At 32.2% G+C, this 13256-nt stretch overlaps 1 protein-coding gene across 9 annotated transcripts in view; it reads left to right on the top strand.

Moving 5' to 3' along the window:
- The window catches only part of RBM26 (RNA binding motif protein 26), an 89588-nt gene extending 76850 nt beyond the window's left edge, over positions 1–12738 (top strand). For 5 of the 9 annotated variants that reach the window (XM_006778923.2, XM_006778922.2, XM_006778920.2 and 2 more), the window contains 2 exons: positions 3847–3960; positions 5570–6728. In XM_006778923.2, the coding sequence (XP_006778986.1) occupies positions 3847–3960; positions 5570–5659 (204 nt within the window). In that variant the 3' untranslated portion in view covers positions 5660–6728. Of the gene's footprint in view, positions 1–3846; positions 3961–5569; positions 7438–11111 lie in introns of those variants that run through there. The other 4 variants (XM_015558117.1, XM_015558119.1, XM_015558118.1 and 1 more) reach the window with 4 other exon arrangements.
- Positions 12739–13256: the final 518 nt, after the last annotated feature.

The raw sequence follows: 13256 nt of genomic DNA, 5'->3' as shown, positions 1-13256 counted from the left end.
TTCTCCAGAGAATGGTGAGGGTTTACTAATTCAAAACTTACAAAGTTACCTAGAACAATGCCTGGGGACATAGTAAACCTTCTTAATTCTGGCTATAATGTTAGCTATTATTAATATCACTATGGGTTTCTTTTCAGAATGAGAAATGATTGGAAACTGAATAGAGACAAGAAAGAGTAGATTACTTCAAAATTCTGATTCTTTAGACCTGAAGGTAGAAATATAAAATTGTGTTCATAGAAGATAGTGCAACATAAGCAGTTAGCAGTTGATTGGGCTGACTGAATAAATACTAAATTTATAGCAAGAACAATATAAAGTGGATTCAATTAAGAGAAATCAAATCATGTGTATAGAAGAACCTTTTGTGTATGTTTTACTGATTTACTTAACAGTTACTAAGTACTGCCATCTGATGGGCAGTGTGCTACCAGAATTAGTAAATCTGTCTAAAACTTGTTGGAAAGTGGCCATGGGTTTGAACTCAGGAGTTAAAGGAATGAAAGAATTCTTTCCCTGTAAGTTCTAAAAAATTAGAATTTACTTTCTTTTTAAATTTGTGGTCCTTTAATGTAACTCCTGCATAAACATTGTATACTGTGGTTATTACAAACATTAATAAACTTGGTTTTAGCCTTCTTTTAAAAATTAGCTTTAATCATATGGTACATAAGGTACGCTAGGATAGGATTGCAGCTTTAACTCTTATGACCTTAGGTCAATTTTCCCACACTGTTTTTACAGAACACTGATTCTACAAGAGCTTCCCTAACAAAGAATTCTTCTGTCAGATAAGTTTGTGAAAAGCTGCATATTGTATATTTTATTTAGATTCACAACCTAAATATAGTTTTTCTTTACATTTCATAATGTGAAAATTAGAGAGACTTGTGAAATGAACCCCCATATACTCATCATAAACCTTTAGTGAGTACCCACTTGCAGCCCATCTTATTTTGTCTATATCTCACCCACTATCATCCTCCTTGTCTTTATTTTAGAGCCACTGTCAGTCATCATATCATTTCACCTGTAAACATTTTAGTGTGTCTTTCAATGTTAGAATCTTAAAAAAATAAAGCACAGTACTCTTACTAGACCTAAAAAATGATTGATATTTCTTAGGCATTATTAAATACCCAGTTAAGGTTTACATTTCCCTGGTTTTCTTAAAATTTTTTTACTCATTTAAGGATCCAAAATAAGATTTATATTTTGAGATAGTTTGATTGGTATTATACCATCATAACTTATAGCTTGAAACATATTATGGATATTGGTCCATTGTTCTCAGTTATTTATGTACTAGAGGCCCAGTGCACGAAATTCGTGCACTTGGGCTGGGGGTTCCCCAGCCTGGCCTGTGCCCTCTCACAGTGCAGGAGCCCCGTGATGGATCTCCCCAAAGAGGTAGGCCCGCCCTGCCCACCCATATGGGGCTCCTTAATGGATTGCCCCAAAGAGGTAGGCTGGAGCCGGTGGTCCTGCCTCTGCACCACACAGAGCCGCTTGACCCTGCTTCCACGGCTCTGCGTGGAGCCACCGGAACCCGCCTCCGGGACACACACACAGCGTCAAGCCCCACCCACCCATGCACCTCGCTGCCCATGCAGCCCCGCACATCCTTGCGCACCCACTGCACACGCTGCCTCCTGGTGATGGATTGTTATGGCGTGAGGGCATCATGGTGTGAGGGTGTGATGACCACATAGTCTTTTATTAGTATAGATTATTCCATTTTTGTGGCCAGTATACAAGTTTTTTAACAGTCCTTTTGACAGGATCCTGATGGGTTATGATAGTGTTTTTGCTTTCTGGTATGAAAAGTGTTTTGAGTTCATCTTATACATTTTCTCTTCAAGACCTGAAAGCTGGCCGTTTCTCTGAGGAGCTCTGATTGTTTTTACAGAGCAAAGGTTTTTTGAAACCACAGTATAAGCACTACAGATGCTTATTACTACTGCGTACATTACAGTCACTAATTCTTTTCAGTGATCGTAGCTGGGAGTGAAAAAAATATACGTACATTCATACACACATGTACACATATACTTATACACATATTCACATATACCCTGTACAAATAAATTCAAAGCAACTACTGATATGTTCCATTTAATTCTGAACTTTAGGAGTTTTATGCACACATGCATATACACACATATATGTGTACATAGAGAGGTAGGTAGGTAGGAAGAAAGAAAGCCTTTACTAATACTTGTAAATTAATTCTGGATTATAAGGGTTTTACTTAATCTCAGGGGTCTTCATAGCTCTATCTTTTTTCATGCTGAAAACTCAACATTTCACTGACACCAACATAATTAGTTATGTGCTCTATATGTAAGTCTGAAAATAAAAATGCCACCTTTACCACAAATAATATAATTTCTGGGAATAAAAGTTTAATATTCTGAGTACTTTTTTCCTTATAGTATACTAGAAGCCCAGTGCATGAAATTCGTGCATTCGGGGGGGTCCCTTAGCCCGCTCTGCACCCTCTCACAGTCCGGGAGTCCTTGGGGGATGTCCGCCTGAGTGGGCCTAAGCTGGCAGTTGAACATCCTTAGCGCTGCCACAAAGGTGGGAGAGGCTCCTGCTACCACCGCTGCGCTCGCCAGCTTTGAGCCCAGTTTCTGGCTGAGCAACGCTCCCCCTGTGGGAATGCACTGACCACCAGGGGGCAGCTCCTGCGTTGAGCATCTGCTCCCTGATGGTCAGTGCGTGTTATAGTGACTGGTTGTTCTGCCATTCGGTTGATTTGCATATTAGCCTTTTTTATATACAATCTAATAGCTACAGCTTGAAAAATTACAAATTGTTTCTGGACTTAAATCTCATATATAAGTACTTTAAAAATTTTTAGTTATATGACATTGTGAGGAGGCCATGGACTAAAAACTCCTGAGCTGCATTTTATTAGACATGGAATCCTATAGATTTGTCACAAATTTATATGTGCAGATTTAAAATTTATACCTGGGGACTTTAATGTCACACAACTCATGGTCAGATGTCATTGAACGTGTAATTGTTTCTACATTTCACATTGTACTGTACTTTGAGATTGTGCTATAAATCTTTTGTGACTATGAGTTATTTTGGTATGTTGCTTACATTGATTTATGTTAGTTCATGTTACTTTAATTTGAATCCACTATTTCCAAAGCAGCTAGTTAATGCAGCAAGTATTTAGACTTTACTATTTACTAATAAGTTTTATATGCAATTCTGGAAGCTTTGTAGAAACTACTTTATAGAAAAGTTCCATATTTTTCCTTCATTGAGATATTTATATTTTATAATTGTGATATATCAATTTGTGATCATGTGATATAATATAAAAATAATGTGATAATTTATGCATGCAAAATTATTTTAATTCTATTAAAAATTTCTAGTTTATAGTTACTATATATGTCATTTATAAGAATTAAAATGCAGAAAAATACATTTAGCCTGTTGATTCTAACTTAGACTTTGATTCAGGATCTTGAAGTACTTTGAGACTATTGTCTTAAATGGCAATTATTATATTGTAAACATGTAGACATAGTTTTTCTAGTCAAATAATGGCGAGTACTGAAATAGCTCTGATCAATTGTGAGAAATTGTTCTTGTTTTCTTTTTAAAGGAATTTCCAATTCCTAGGCTAATTTTAGAAATAACCATATAAAGCAAATTATTATAAGTAGTAAATAGTTATTCAGTAAATAACCACAAGTCAAATTAATAGACAGCTGTCTTCACTGTGTTTAGGTGAGTTAATTTAAATATTAGGTGCTATAATATTTTTTCTTCAGAAATTATTAATGTTCTATATTCCAATGTTCTTAATTATTTTAGGCTGCAGTTCATGGAGCTCGTTTCAAAGGGCAGGATCTAAAACTGGCATGGAATAAACCAATAACTAATATTTCAGCTGTTGAAACAGAAGAAGTTGAACCTGATGAAGAGGAAGTATGTTTGTTTTTTTCACTTGGTTTTGCCCTTAAATGTTCACATTTTTATATAAATTGTGATTTTATATCTGTGATTTTTAACATAAAACTTTTATTCCTGAGCCATATTTCAGGCAGGGGATATCAGATAAATGCAGACAACTTTAAATTTTCTGGATTAATGAAATCTGTAGATTGCTAATCCAAAAAGATTATATGCAAATCATATACACACACACACACACACACACATTCAGTTTTCATTTATTCTTAAAAGAATAATTATTTGTTAGATTTTTTATCCATAGGAAATCTTGTAATATTTCAAGTTTTAAAGTATATATTCTCAATTGCTTTATTAACATTTCAGGTACTTTTTATTTTAATTCATATTGTTTTAGTTCATTAGAATGAATGCCTGGTATATGGTAGATACTGTGATAGGCATAAAAATGAATAAGACACGGTCCCTATCATCAAGGAGCTTATAAACTGGAAAGGGGGGTGGTGCTGACAGACCCATAAGAAACAAATTATAATAAAAGGCAGACTGATATGCTGAATAAAGATTTGAACAATATGTGGTTGGAATCCAAAGGAAAGACTGATTATTTCTGTCCATAAGAATCTTGAAGGAGTTGGTGACCTTTGAACTGAACCCTAAGTGATAATAAAACTTTCCATAAACCAAGAGCTTGGATGGGGAATATAGTTGAGAGGCATATTTGAGCAGAGGGATAATTGTAGAGACTACATTTTTCTTGGGTAACAGCAGTTAGTCTGAGACTTGTGAGCATAAAGACCAGTGAGCCCTTTGAACAACCCCAGACTTAAAAATAAGCAACTCTATTTGTTTAATCATGAAATAGGCTGTAGGAGAAAGTTGAGGAAGTTAAAAAATAAAGATAAGGTAGGGACACTAAACAAACACGTTTTATCTCTGTTAGCTTATCAGTGTCACTTCATTTTGTTTGAAGAGCATTCAAGGCTGTTAACACATATCCATAGTCAAATGCAAGAATAAATTGTGTGTTTTGAAACTCATATACATGATTTGTCATTTTATATTTTAGATTATACCTTTGTCCTTCCATGAGTTTGAATTGAATGGGGAGAAAAGCAGGAGAGCTCCTGGTATTAGGTATTTTGAAAAGCAGTCTGAGAAGCTTTTATGAAAGGAATGGAGAAAAGGAATGCTATAAAGAAAATGTTTGTTTACGTACAGTAGAAAATCTGGATAGACTTTTATACAACTTATTGGTTGATTTAGTGTCCAGCATTAGGGTAAGTCAGAGAAGACTTACTGATGTTTTCTTTAAAAAAAAGATAATAAACAATGTTTTGTAGGTATAGAGAAGATAGCATTATTTGGTAAAGAGAGGCAGGAGAAACAGCATGTACAAAGGCTTACTTTGATAATTCTTTAGTGCCTGTTTGATGCAAGCAATAGAATAGATACTGTAGAGAAAGCATTGAGTCAGTAAAGGTTGCTTTTTATTTCTTGAATATCCTAGCTATAGCAATACCTTTTGTATTCAACTCTGTTGAGAGAAATCAGTATTTAAAAGTGTCACCTTTTTTCTTTTCTTTTTTTTTGGGTAAATTCCTAAATGCATTTTAACCTAAAGTTTCAGGAAGAGTCTATGGTGGATGACTCATTACTTCAAGATGATGATGAAGAAGAAGAGGACAATGAATCTCGTTCTTGGAGAAGATGATTTGACTGATCATTGATCTGCACATGCTAGAACTCTACCTGTGTTTCATTAGTATTATCTAATGTACTTTTACATATTTGTAAAAACAATTTTTGGTAAATGTGATGAAGATGGATTTCACAAATAGAAGAAAAGAAAACTACCTTCTGATCCTGTATTTTGAAAGATTAATGTTTGCATTTTATTTCAGTAAACAATTGCTAAAGACATCACACTAGAAACATGCAATGTTTTTATTACATACTTCTACTGAACAATACAGAATTCTTCGGGTTCTTTGTAATTTAATGAATAGGTCTGAAAACTTATGACCAATACTTGTAATAATTTAGAGAAATTTGTTTTACTCCAAATAAGGAATGAATTTGCATTTAAAATCTTAATGAATGTTTTCAAAAATGGATAACATAGTACTCTAACTAAAGTCTCCAAGTATGTATTCATAATATTACATAGTAGTATGCTTAGGCTTTACTATGTATTAGCCTTTTGTTGGACTTGTGTATGTATTTTACCATATGGGTTTCAATGATAATGGTGTATGACTGCTTTGCATATGACTCTCCTTATGCATTCAGATGTTTAAAATAAAGTGGAATGGTCTTTTAAAAAGAAAAGAAAAGAAAAAAAAAGCAATGACAAAAAAAAAAACAACAACACATAACCAAGACGATGTTCTTTGATTTAAAAAAAAAAAAGATAAAAAGAAAGAAAAAAAAAGTTAAAATAGACCATTCCTGATGGTGATCTACCCTTTCCCCCAATTATCACAAAAGGAGCTATAATCACTAACTTATTTTTAGTAATAATGGTTACTGATACCTTTATAATAATGTACGATCCAATGTTTAAAATTTATACCACTTCAGTTTGGTTTGATCCTATAAATTTTCAACAGATGTCTTAAAATTTAAAAGCAGGCTGATTAGTTTGGAACCAGACTTCAAGTAGAGCTAACATTTGGTGAATAAGAAAACCATCACATTACATTTTGGATGTATGAAAGAAAACTTGACCATTTGAAGATGTATGAATAAAGAAATGTACTATAGATACTACTTTAGGAAAACAGTTTGGTAAGTGTTTCAGTCTGATATTTTAAGTGTGCGTTTCCTATATTTGTATAAAAATACTTGACATTTACAACATTGTGATTTTTAAGTTGATTTCTCTGGCAAGTGAACATGATCACTTAAAGTTGATACAGGATATAAATGCATTCTTTGTAGAATGAAGGGGTGGGCGGATATATATTTATATTTTTAAATTCATCATTTTGTTTACAAGTATTTCTGCCTCTCCTGAGATTATAGTGATTATATTAAAAGTCACATCAAAAACATCACTTTCTTTTCATACTGTGGTCCTCACAATCACAAACTGTAATTCCACCACCCACACTCTTCTACCAGTGGAGTGACTAGTGGATTTTTTCCACACTTAGGGTTAAAGTTATATAATGTTCTTGATGGTAATACTATTTCATAGGAATGTTTTGACTTGCAATTAGTGCATATGTTTATATTTAAAATTTCAAAGTCAGATTTCTTTTGTCCAAATAGTGACTTTACTCAAAAACTTCTTCTTAGAACTATACTTCTAAACTATACTTCTTCAAAAACTATACTTAGATCTAAGACAGATTTTTGTGTAGTCTCTTCTATGTTGACTATATACTATTCTGATTTGTTAGGTAAGTTTGTTTTCTTTTCTTTTTAGTAGTCGTGAAAGGTGCCAAATTGGCAGAGGCTCACGTTTCTTCTTTTTACACGAAACAGGTATTATAAAGAAAAAAAAATATTTCAAAGGCCAGTTAAAACTCCATGCTGATTTTTGGCTTTATAATTTGATTAGTAAATTTTAGCCTGATAATTTTAAAAATTACTGTAAAATCCCTTATTATGTAACTGAAATTACCTATTATTTAAATTCACAAATAGGTAATTACTCTTCCTAGTTTTACATTCTCTAGTAACCTAAAATTAAAATGTTTTAAGCCATTTTGCTGTGAATGAATCAGAAGACAAGTATATATCAGTTTGGTCCAGAAGTATGGGGATTAAATATTAGCAACATTCATTAGATTCACAATTATATTTTTAGCAATGATTTTAATTGTAAATATTACTTAGATTTTCATTGCTATTGAGTTTTTTAAATTAATATGTTTATAAGTACTAGTAGTCTACATCTATATCTAAGTACTTTCATCTATTCTCATTCAAAACTTAAGCTATCCCTTTAAATCAGCTGTTAAATTTCCATTTTACAGATAAGGAAATTTGGAATAATAGAGATGGAATGACTTCTCCAAAGTCACTGCTAGTCATGGAAAGTGACTACTAGAATTGAATGCACTCATTCTGATTTCAGTGCCAGCTATAGTTTTTTAAAAACTATATTGCTACCTCCTTTCTAATTGATTGAGCATGAAATCGTGTGCAATAAATGTGTAGTTCTTGCACAATATTAGTGGACTTCTTGGTCATTAGCCAGTTCATAACTTTACCCTCCCTTTTAATACAGCGTTTTGTTCCTATCTCTGTTACAAGTACTTATATTGCAATATAATTTATCTGGTTTATATGTCTGTCTTCCCCATTAGATTACAAGCTCCTCTAGGAAGGGGACCATGTCTTATTCATCTTTTTATCTCTAGTGATTATCACAAAGCCTGGCTCATAGTGGGCACTGAGATGTTTGTTGGATGAATTAATGGATGAATGCACATTTGAATCTCCAATAATGGAGTGACAATTACCTCCCTTGTCAATTCTTATCAATTTTTTAAAATATCTCCTGAAGCTCTTCTCAGTCATTTGGAACGTTTTGCTAAAAAATTGCTACAGTTAGGTATTGCACCACTGGGGTTACAAATGCTGATGGAGGAATACACAGGTAGTCTGTGGAATTTCCATAAACTAAGCCATTAATATTTTTAGAGAGTTAAATGTTGTAGTCAGTTTCAGAAGTAAAATGGCCTTTTGGTTTCTATTAGTATGTAAGAACAGAAATGGCAAGGGTCACTAATCTAGTCCATCCCACTGTTTTTTATATCTACTCCATTCCCTAGTTTAGAATACTGGAAAAGGGTTAAGAGATTTAGCTTTTGGTCCCAGCTCTATAACTCACTCTGTGGCCTTAGATAAGTCTCTTAACTTATCCAGGGCAGTTTCCTTGTCTGTAAAATGAAAGTGGTTGGACTAGATGATCTCTAAGTTTCCTTTCACATTTATAGCTTCCCTGGTGTATTATTAGCGTTTATTCTAAAACAATTTAATATATCTATACCAATTCTACATACTTGTTGCTACTGTTTCTGTCTTATCAATTGAAACAATTTCAATTTGGTTATGGTAATTCATATTATGTGTCTTAGTACAGTTTTATATAAGTATTCTCAAATGCTTGCCTTTGCTGGTGCAAATTTCATTTAGCCTATGAAGTATGGATTAACTTCTGTATTCACTAGCACTTTTCCTTTCTGCTTATAACTCTTGCATTCACTTCTGAATTCAAAGTTAAAACTCTTCCCTATTACAATATGCTACCTAAAACTTGAAACACATTTTTAAATACAGTTCTCTTATTAAGTATAGATCTGGGCCGAATTGGGACTGAAAAAAGGATTGAGAATAATGTAGTTAACTACTGCTTACAGGAAAAAAATTAAGGAAAATTATGTATTATTGGATAAAAGATTGATTAGGATTACTTCAAGGGATGGTTGAATTGTCATTTTACATATTTCAGTATTTTATGTCTCTACCTAAGCAGTGTTGTTTTAAATGTTATTGGATAATTGTAACATTTTAAAATTTAATTTTAGTATTTAACCAATGCCCAAGCATTTATTGAAATCATGTTGTAGGAATGGGAGAGTATTGCATAGTGCTTGTTTTATTGCAATATGATCAAATGTATCAATTAGTAGTTTACTATGAAGACAAGACTTCACTGTGTTAGCTGATTATCTAGAAAAAATGGCTGAGTTTAATTGAAGGGCATTTCCTGTTACTAGAACTGTTTTATGAAGAGTGTATTTCCAATCTTAATTGGAACACTAATCATTGACTCTAAAGGTTATATAGAAAGGAAGCAAACAGTTGCTTGTTTGGTTATGTTAAAATATCAATGGTTATCTTACAGTATTATCAAACCTTATCATCTATATTTTCATTTCCCCCTTACCTACAGTGTGAACTAATTATAGAATTTTTTTTTACTTCTTCTAGAATTTATATAAAAATTTAAGCTTTTTAAAAAACCTTTATAAAAATATTTTAGCCTTTTAAAACAAAAAATATCCTGCATGAAATTCTGGGTAATTAAGTAATTTCACCTTTTGGTCTTTCAGGGTTTTTCTTACTCTTATAAAACCCTATAAATTAAAAGTGGAAATTTAACCTAGTATTAAATCATGAGTGTATAACATTTGTCAGGCAGAAAGAAAAATGTCCTTTTCCCAGACTCAGGAACTACCTTGTTCTTGTTAACTTCTTGAACTGGCTAGTTGCTTTAAGGTATGTACACAGGCTTTTAGAGAAGAGTAGTTTTCTCTCTCTCTCTGATTATTATATACCTGTCAGATGACAGCAGGTAATTTCCAAAATAGCTACCAAAAAATTCTCAGAAATAAATTTTGGTGAACATGACTGCCATGCTCAGTAATTTCTAATGAAAACATTGTTTAGTTGAAAAATGTCTAATTTGGTAAATAATTTTCTTTAAGTTTATAAGTATTATGTTATTCATTACTTAGTGTAATTGAAAGCATTTTTTATTTTACTTTTCTGGAATCAGTTTATTATAGTTGTTCCTATCCCTGTTTCCTTGTTACTTCATTTCATCTACCTACTCATCTCCCCATCATACAAATTAGCCTTCTTGTGTATACCAAGCACTGCCTCATTTTGATGTGTTCCTTTTATTTATTTTTGTTAATCATTGTGCTTAGCATAGAATTTTATGTCATATAGTGTGACTAAAGAATGACATGATTATCATGTGGAGTTTAAGGTAATTAGATGTACCCTGCAACTACTTTGAAATTTTGGGGAAACTTAAGATAATTGTTTTTGCTTTCATTTTTATATGTAATACCTTGGAATTTGCTCATGATTTTTTCAAATTACTTTGCCTACCTATACCTCTATAAAATTTGCTATCTGACCAGTTACTACATTTCCTAACCATAATTTTTAGATGATAGACATGTAGAGCTGTGATCTTTGCAGCTTAATGTTTTAAGGAAGCATAATGCACCTCAGAGGTTTCATTAAAAAACCAAGCTGATTTTTAAAATAGATCTGTCTACAACTTTGATTTTGATCCTTTCTCAAGTAGATTTTTTTTAAGCTTAGAAAAATTGGAGATCAATTTATGGTGTGATTCAATGTTTAGATCATTTATGATTTTCAGAGTTTTTTTTAATAGTCTTCTCTTTTTCCAGCAGAGAGAGATCATCATTGCCTGAATTTAGCTTTGTGACTACAACAGCAAGATCTGTTCCTGTCTGGGAGACGACTGTTATAATAACTCTATTATTTTATGTTTGCCTTTTATCAATTTGAATAGATGTTTACATGTGCTATAATTAGCATTTTATCTTTACAGTTCTCTAAGGGTACATTTGAGTCCAGAAGTATATCTGAGTGTGTGCTTTGTCTGACCTTATTCTTAAATGTTTTCTCCCCTTTACTTCCTTTTTTTTCACTATAAGAAGACAAAAGACCTCTTGGTTTCCTAATATGACATAAGTTCAGTCTCAGTCAACTTCAGAATTGTGTCTAGGAAATCTATAAAGCCATGATGCTGTGTTAATTAACACGAACAATTTAGAATGAAGAAAATGATTGAAAAGTTAAGCATGGGTATACTTTTAAATTTTCTGGGTTTTCAAAGGTTATATTTCTGGGGTTAGAATAGTCAAATATTTTGGACAGATGGTAAAATATTTTTTTTTTTACACACACTTGCCTATTCTAAATATATTTACTCAAGTTGTTCCCAAGACCTCTTATCTGAATAATTTTAAAGTCCTTAGCTCTTTAAAACCAACAAGGAAACTATTTTTCTTTCTTTTCAAGTATTGCAGGATGATGACCTGTGGAGTGTAAATATTGAAAAATACCTATTAAATGCCTAGTTTACAAGTTTTTCCATATTTTCCTCTCAGTCAAGACATCAAAGACAATCTTGAAAGCAAGGGGAAAGAATATTGTGTGTCTTACATTGTTAAAGACACTGTAATTTTCCTATTTTAAAAGGCATATGCCCATATTATTTATTAGAAAGCAATTATTAATATTACTAGTGTTAATATGGCAGAATTATTTATAGAACATGATTTAATTTAACCCAGGTATTTACCAAAAACACTCCTTTTATAATGGGTGCCATTAAAAAAGTTTTCAACATCAGTTTTTGAATATTTCTTCAAATTCTCATGAGACATTTGAGAAGTTATTCTTGGTACAAACTCTTTATTAGGAAAGTCCAAACTACACTTGATTCTGTTCACCTTTGTCCATGCTATATTTTCACTTTTTTTTTACGTGCAAAGTTGACTATTCTATAAACACTTTATTGAGTGTGCATTGCCTCTGTCTTCATGAAAAATAAAAAGAATGAACACATCTATCATAATGTAAATGATCTATTTTGATCCACATTAGTTGGAGACAGCATGATTAATATTAGGCTTGGTTTGAAGGAAAAGTACAGACTTTGGAAGGTATTCAAACATAATTATGACCTACTATATACAAGGCCTTTTTAAAATTAAAAACTTTAGTTTTAATTTGCAAACTATCATATAGCGAGTTTGTAAATATATTTTCAGATTAATTCAGTATTTTTTCAAGGAAAGATACTCTGCCCATCTAATAGTGGTTTCCGTGCTAGGTGAAACCTAAAGAACGTTTTCTGAGACCATATTTGCTGTGAACAGTTCTAGTTGGTTAATGGATGTGGACCACATACTACTGCCCTCAACTTTATTTTGTCATCTTCCTGTTTTCCCCTTGCCTTTAAATTAAAAACAAAATAAAGCAAAACAAAATGAACTACCATTTGAATCAGAGTCAAGGTGATTTGATTCTCATTAAGATCATTGCGCTTTTTGGAAATTGCTGTGAGATCCAGTAGATCAGTTAAGTATTTAAATTCCCATATGTTGATTAAGGAAGGATTTTAATTTCATTTTCCTGAATAAGATTCTCATGAAGCTATGTGTAGATAACTGTACAGAATCACTTGTGTAATTGAACGATGCAGTTTACCGCTGCGTGATTGCATTATGGAAACCTTTTATATATCTATATTTTTAATATACTTGGATTTTACACTATTAGCTGTTCTAGTCATGCTATATTTGTTTTTTAAAATAGAGTTTATAAATATTTATCTCAAAATACAAATTGAATATTTTGATCTTGTTTACAAGATAAGTGATGCAGCCCCAAAGTGTCTTAGGAAAAAGTCATTGGTGCTATAAAACCTTTCAATATCATTTTTGAATCTGTTGTTTGGACTGCTAGGCTTTCATCTATGATTGCTTTTGACTTATTTTCTTCTAACAGCATAAGTAGAAAAG

Source organism: Myotis davidii, unplaced genomic scaffold (assembly GCF_000327345.1).
Source record: "Myotis davidii unplaced genomic scaffold, ASM32734v1 scaffold268, whole genome shotgun sequence".
NCBI classification, from domain to species: domain Eukaryota; kingdom Metazoa; phylum Chordata; class Mammalia; order Chiroptera; family Vespertilionidae; genus Myotis; species Myotis davidii.
Note: the sequence above shows the minus strand (reverse complement) of the source record. Positions and strands in the feature narration are given on the sequence as shown.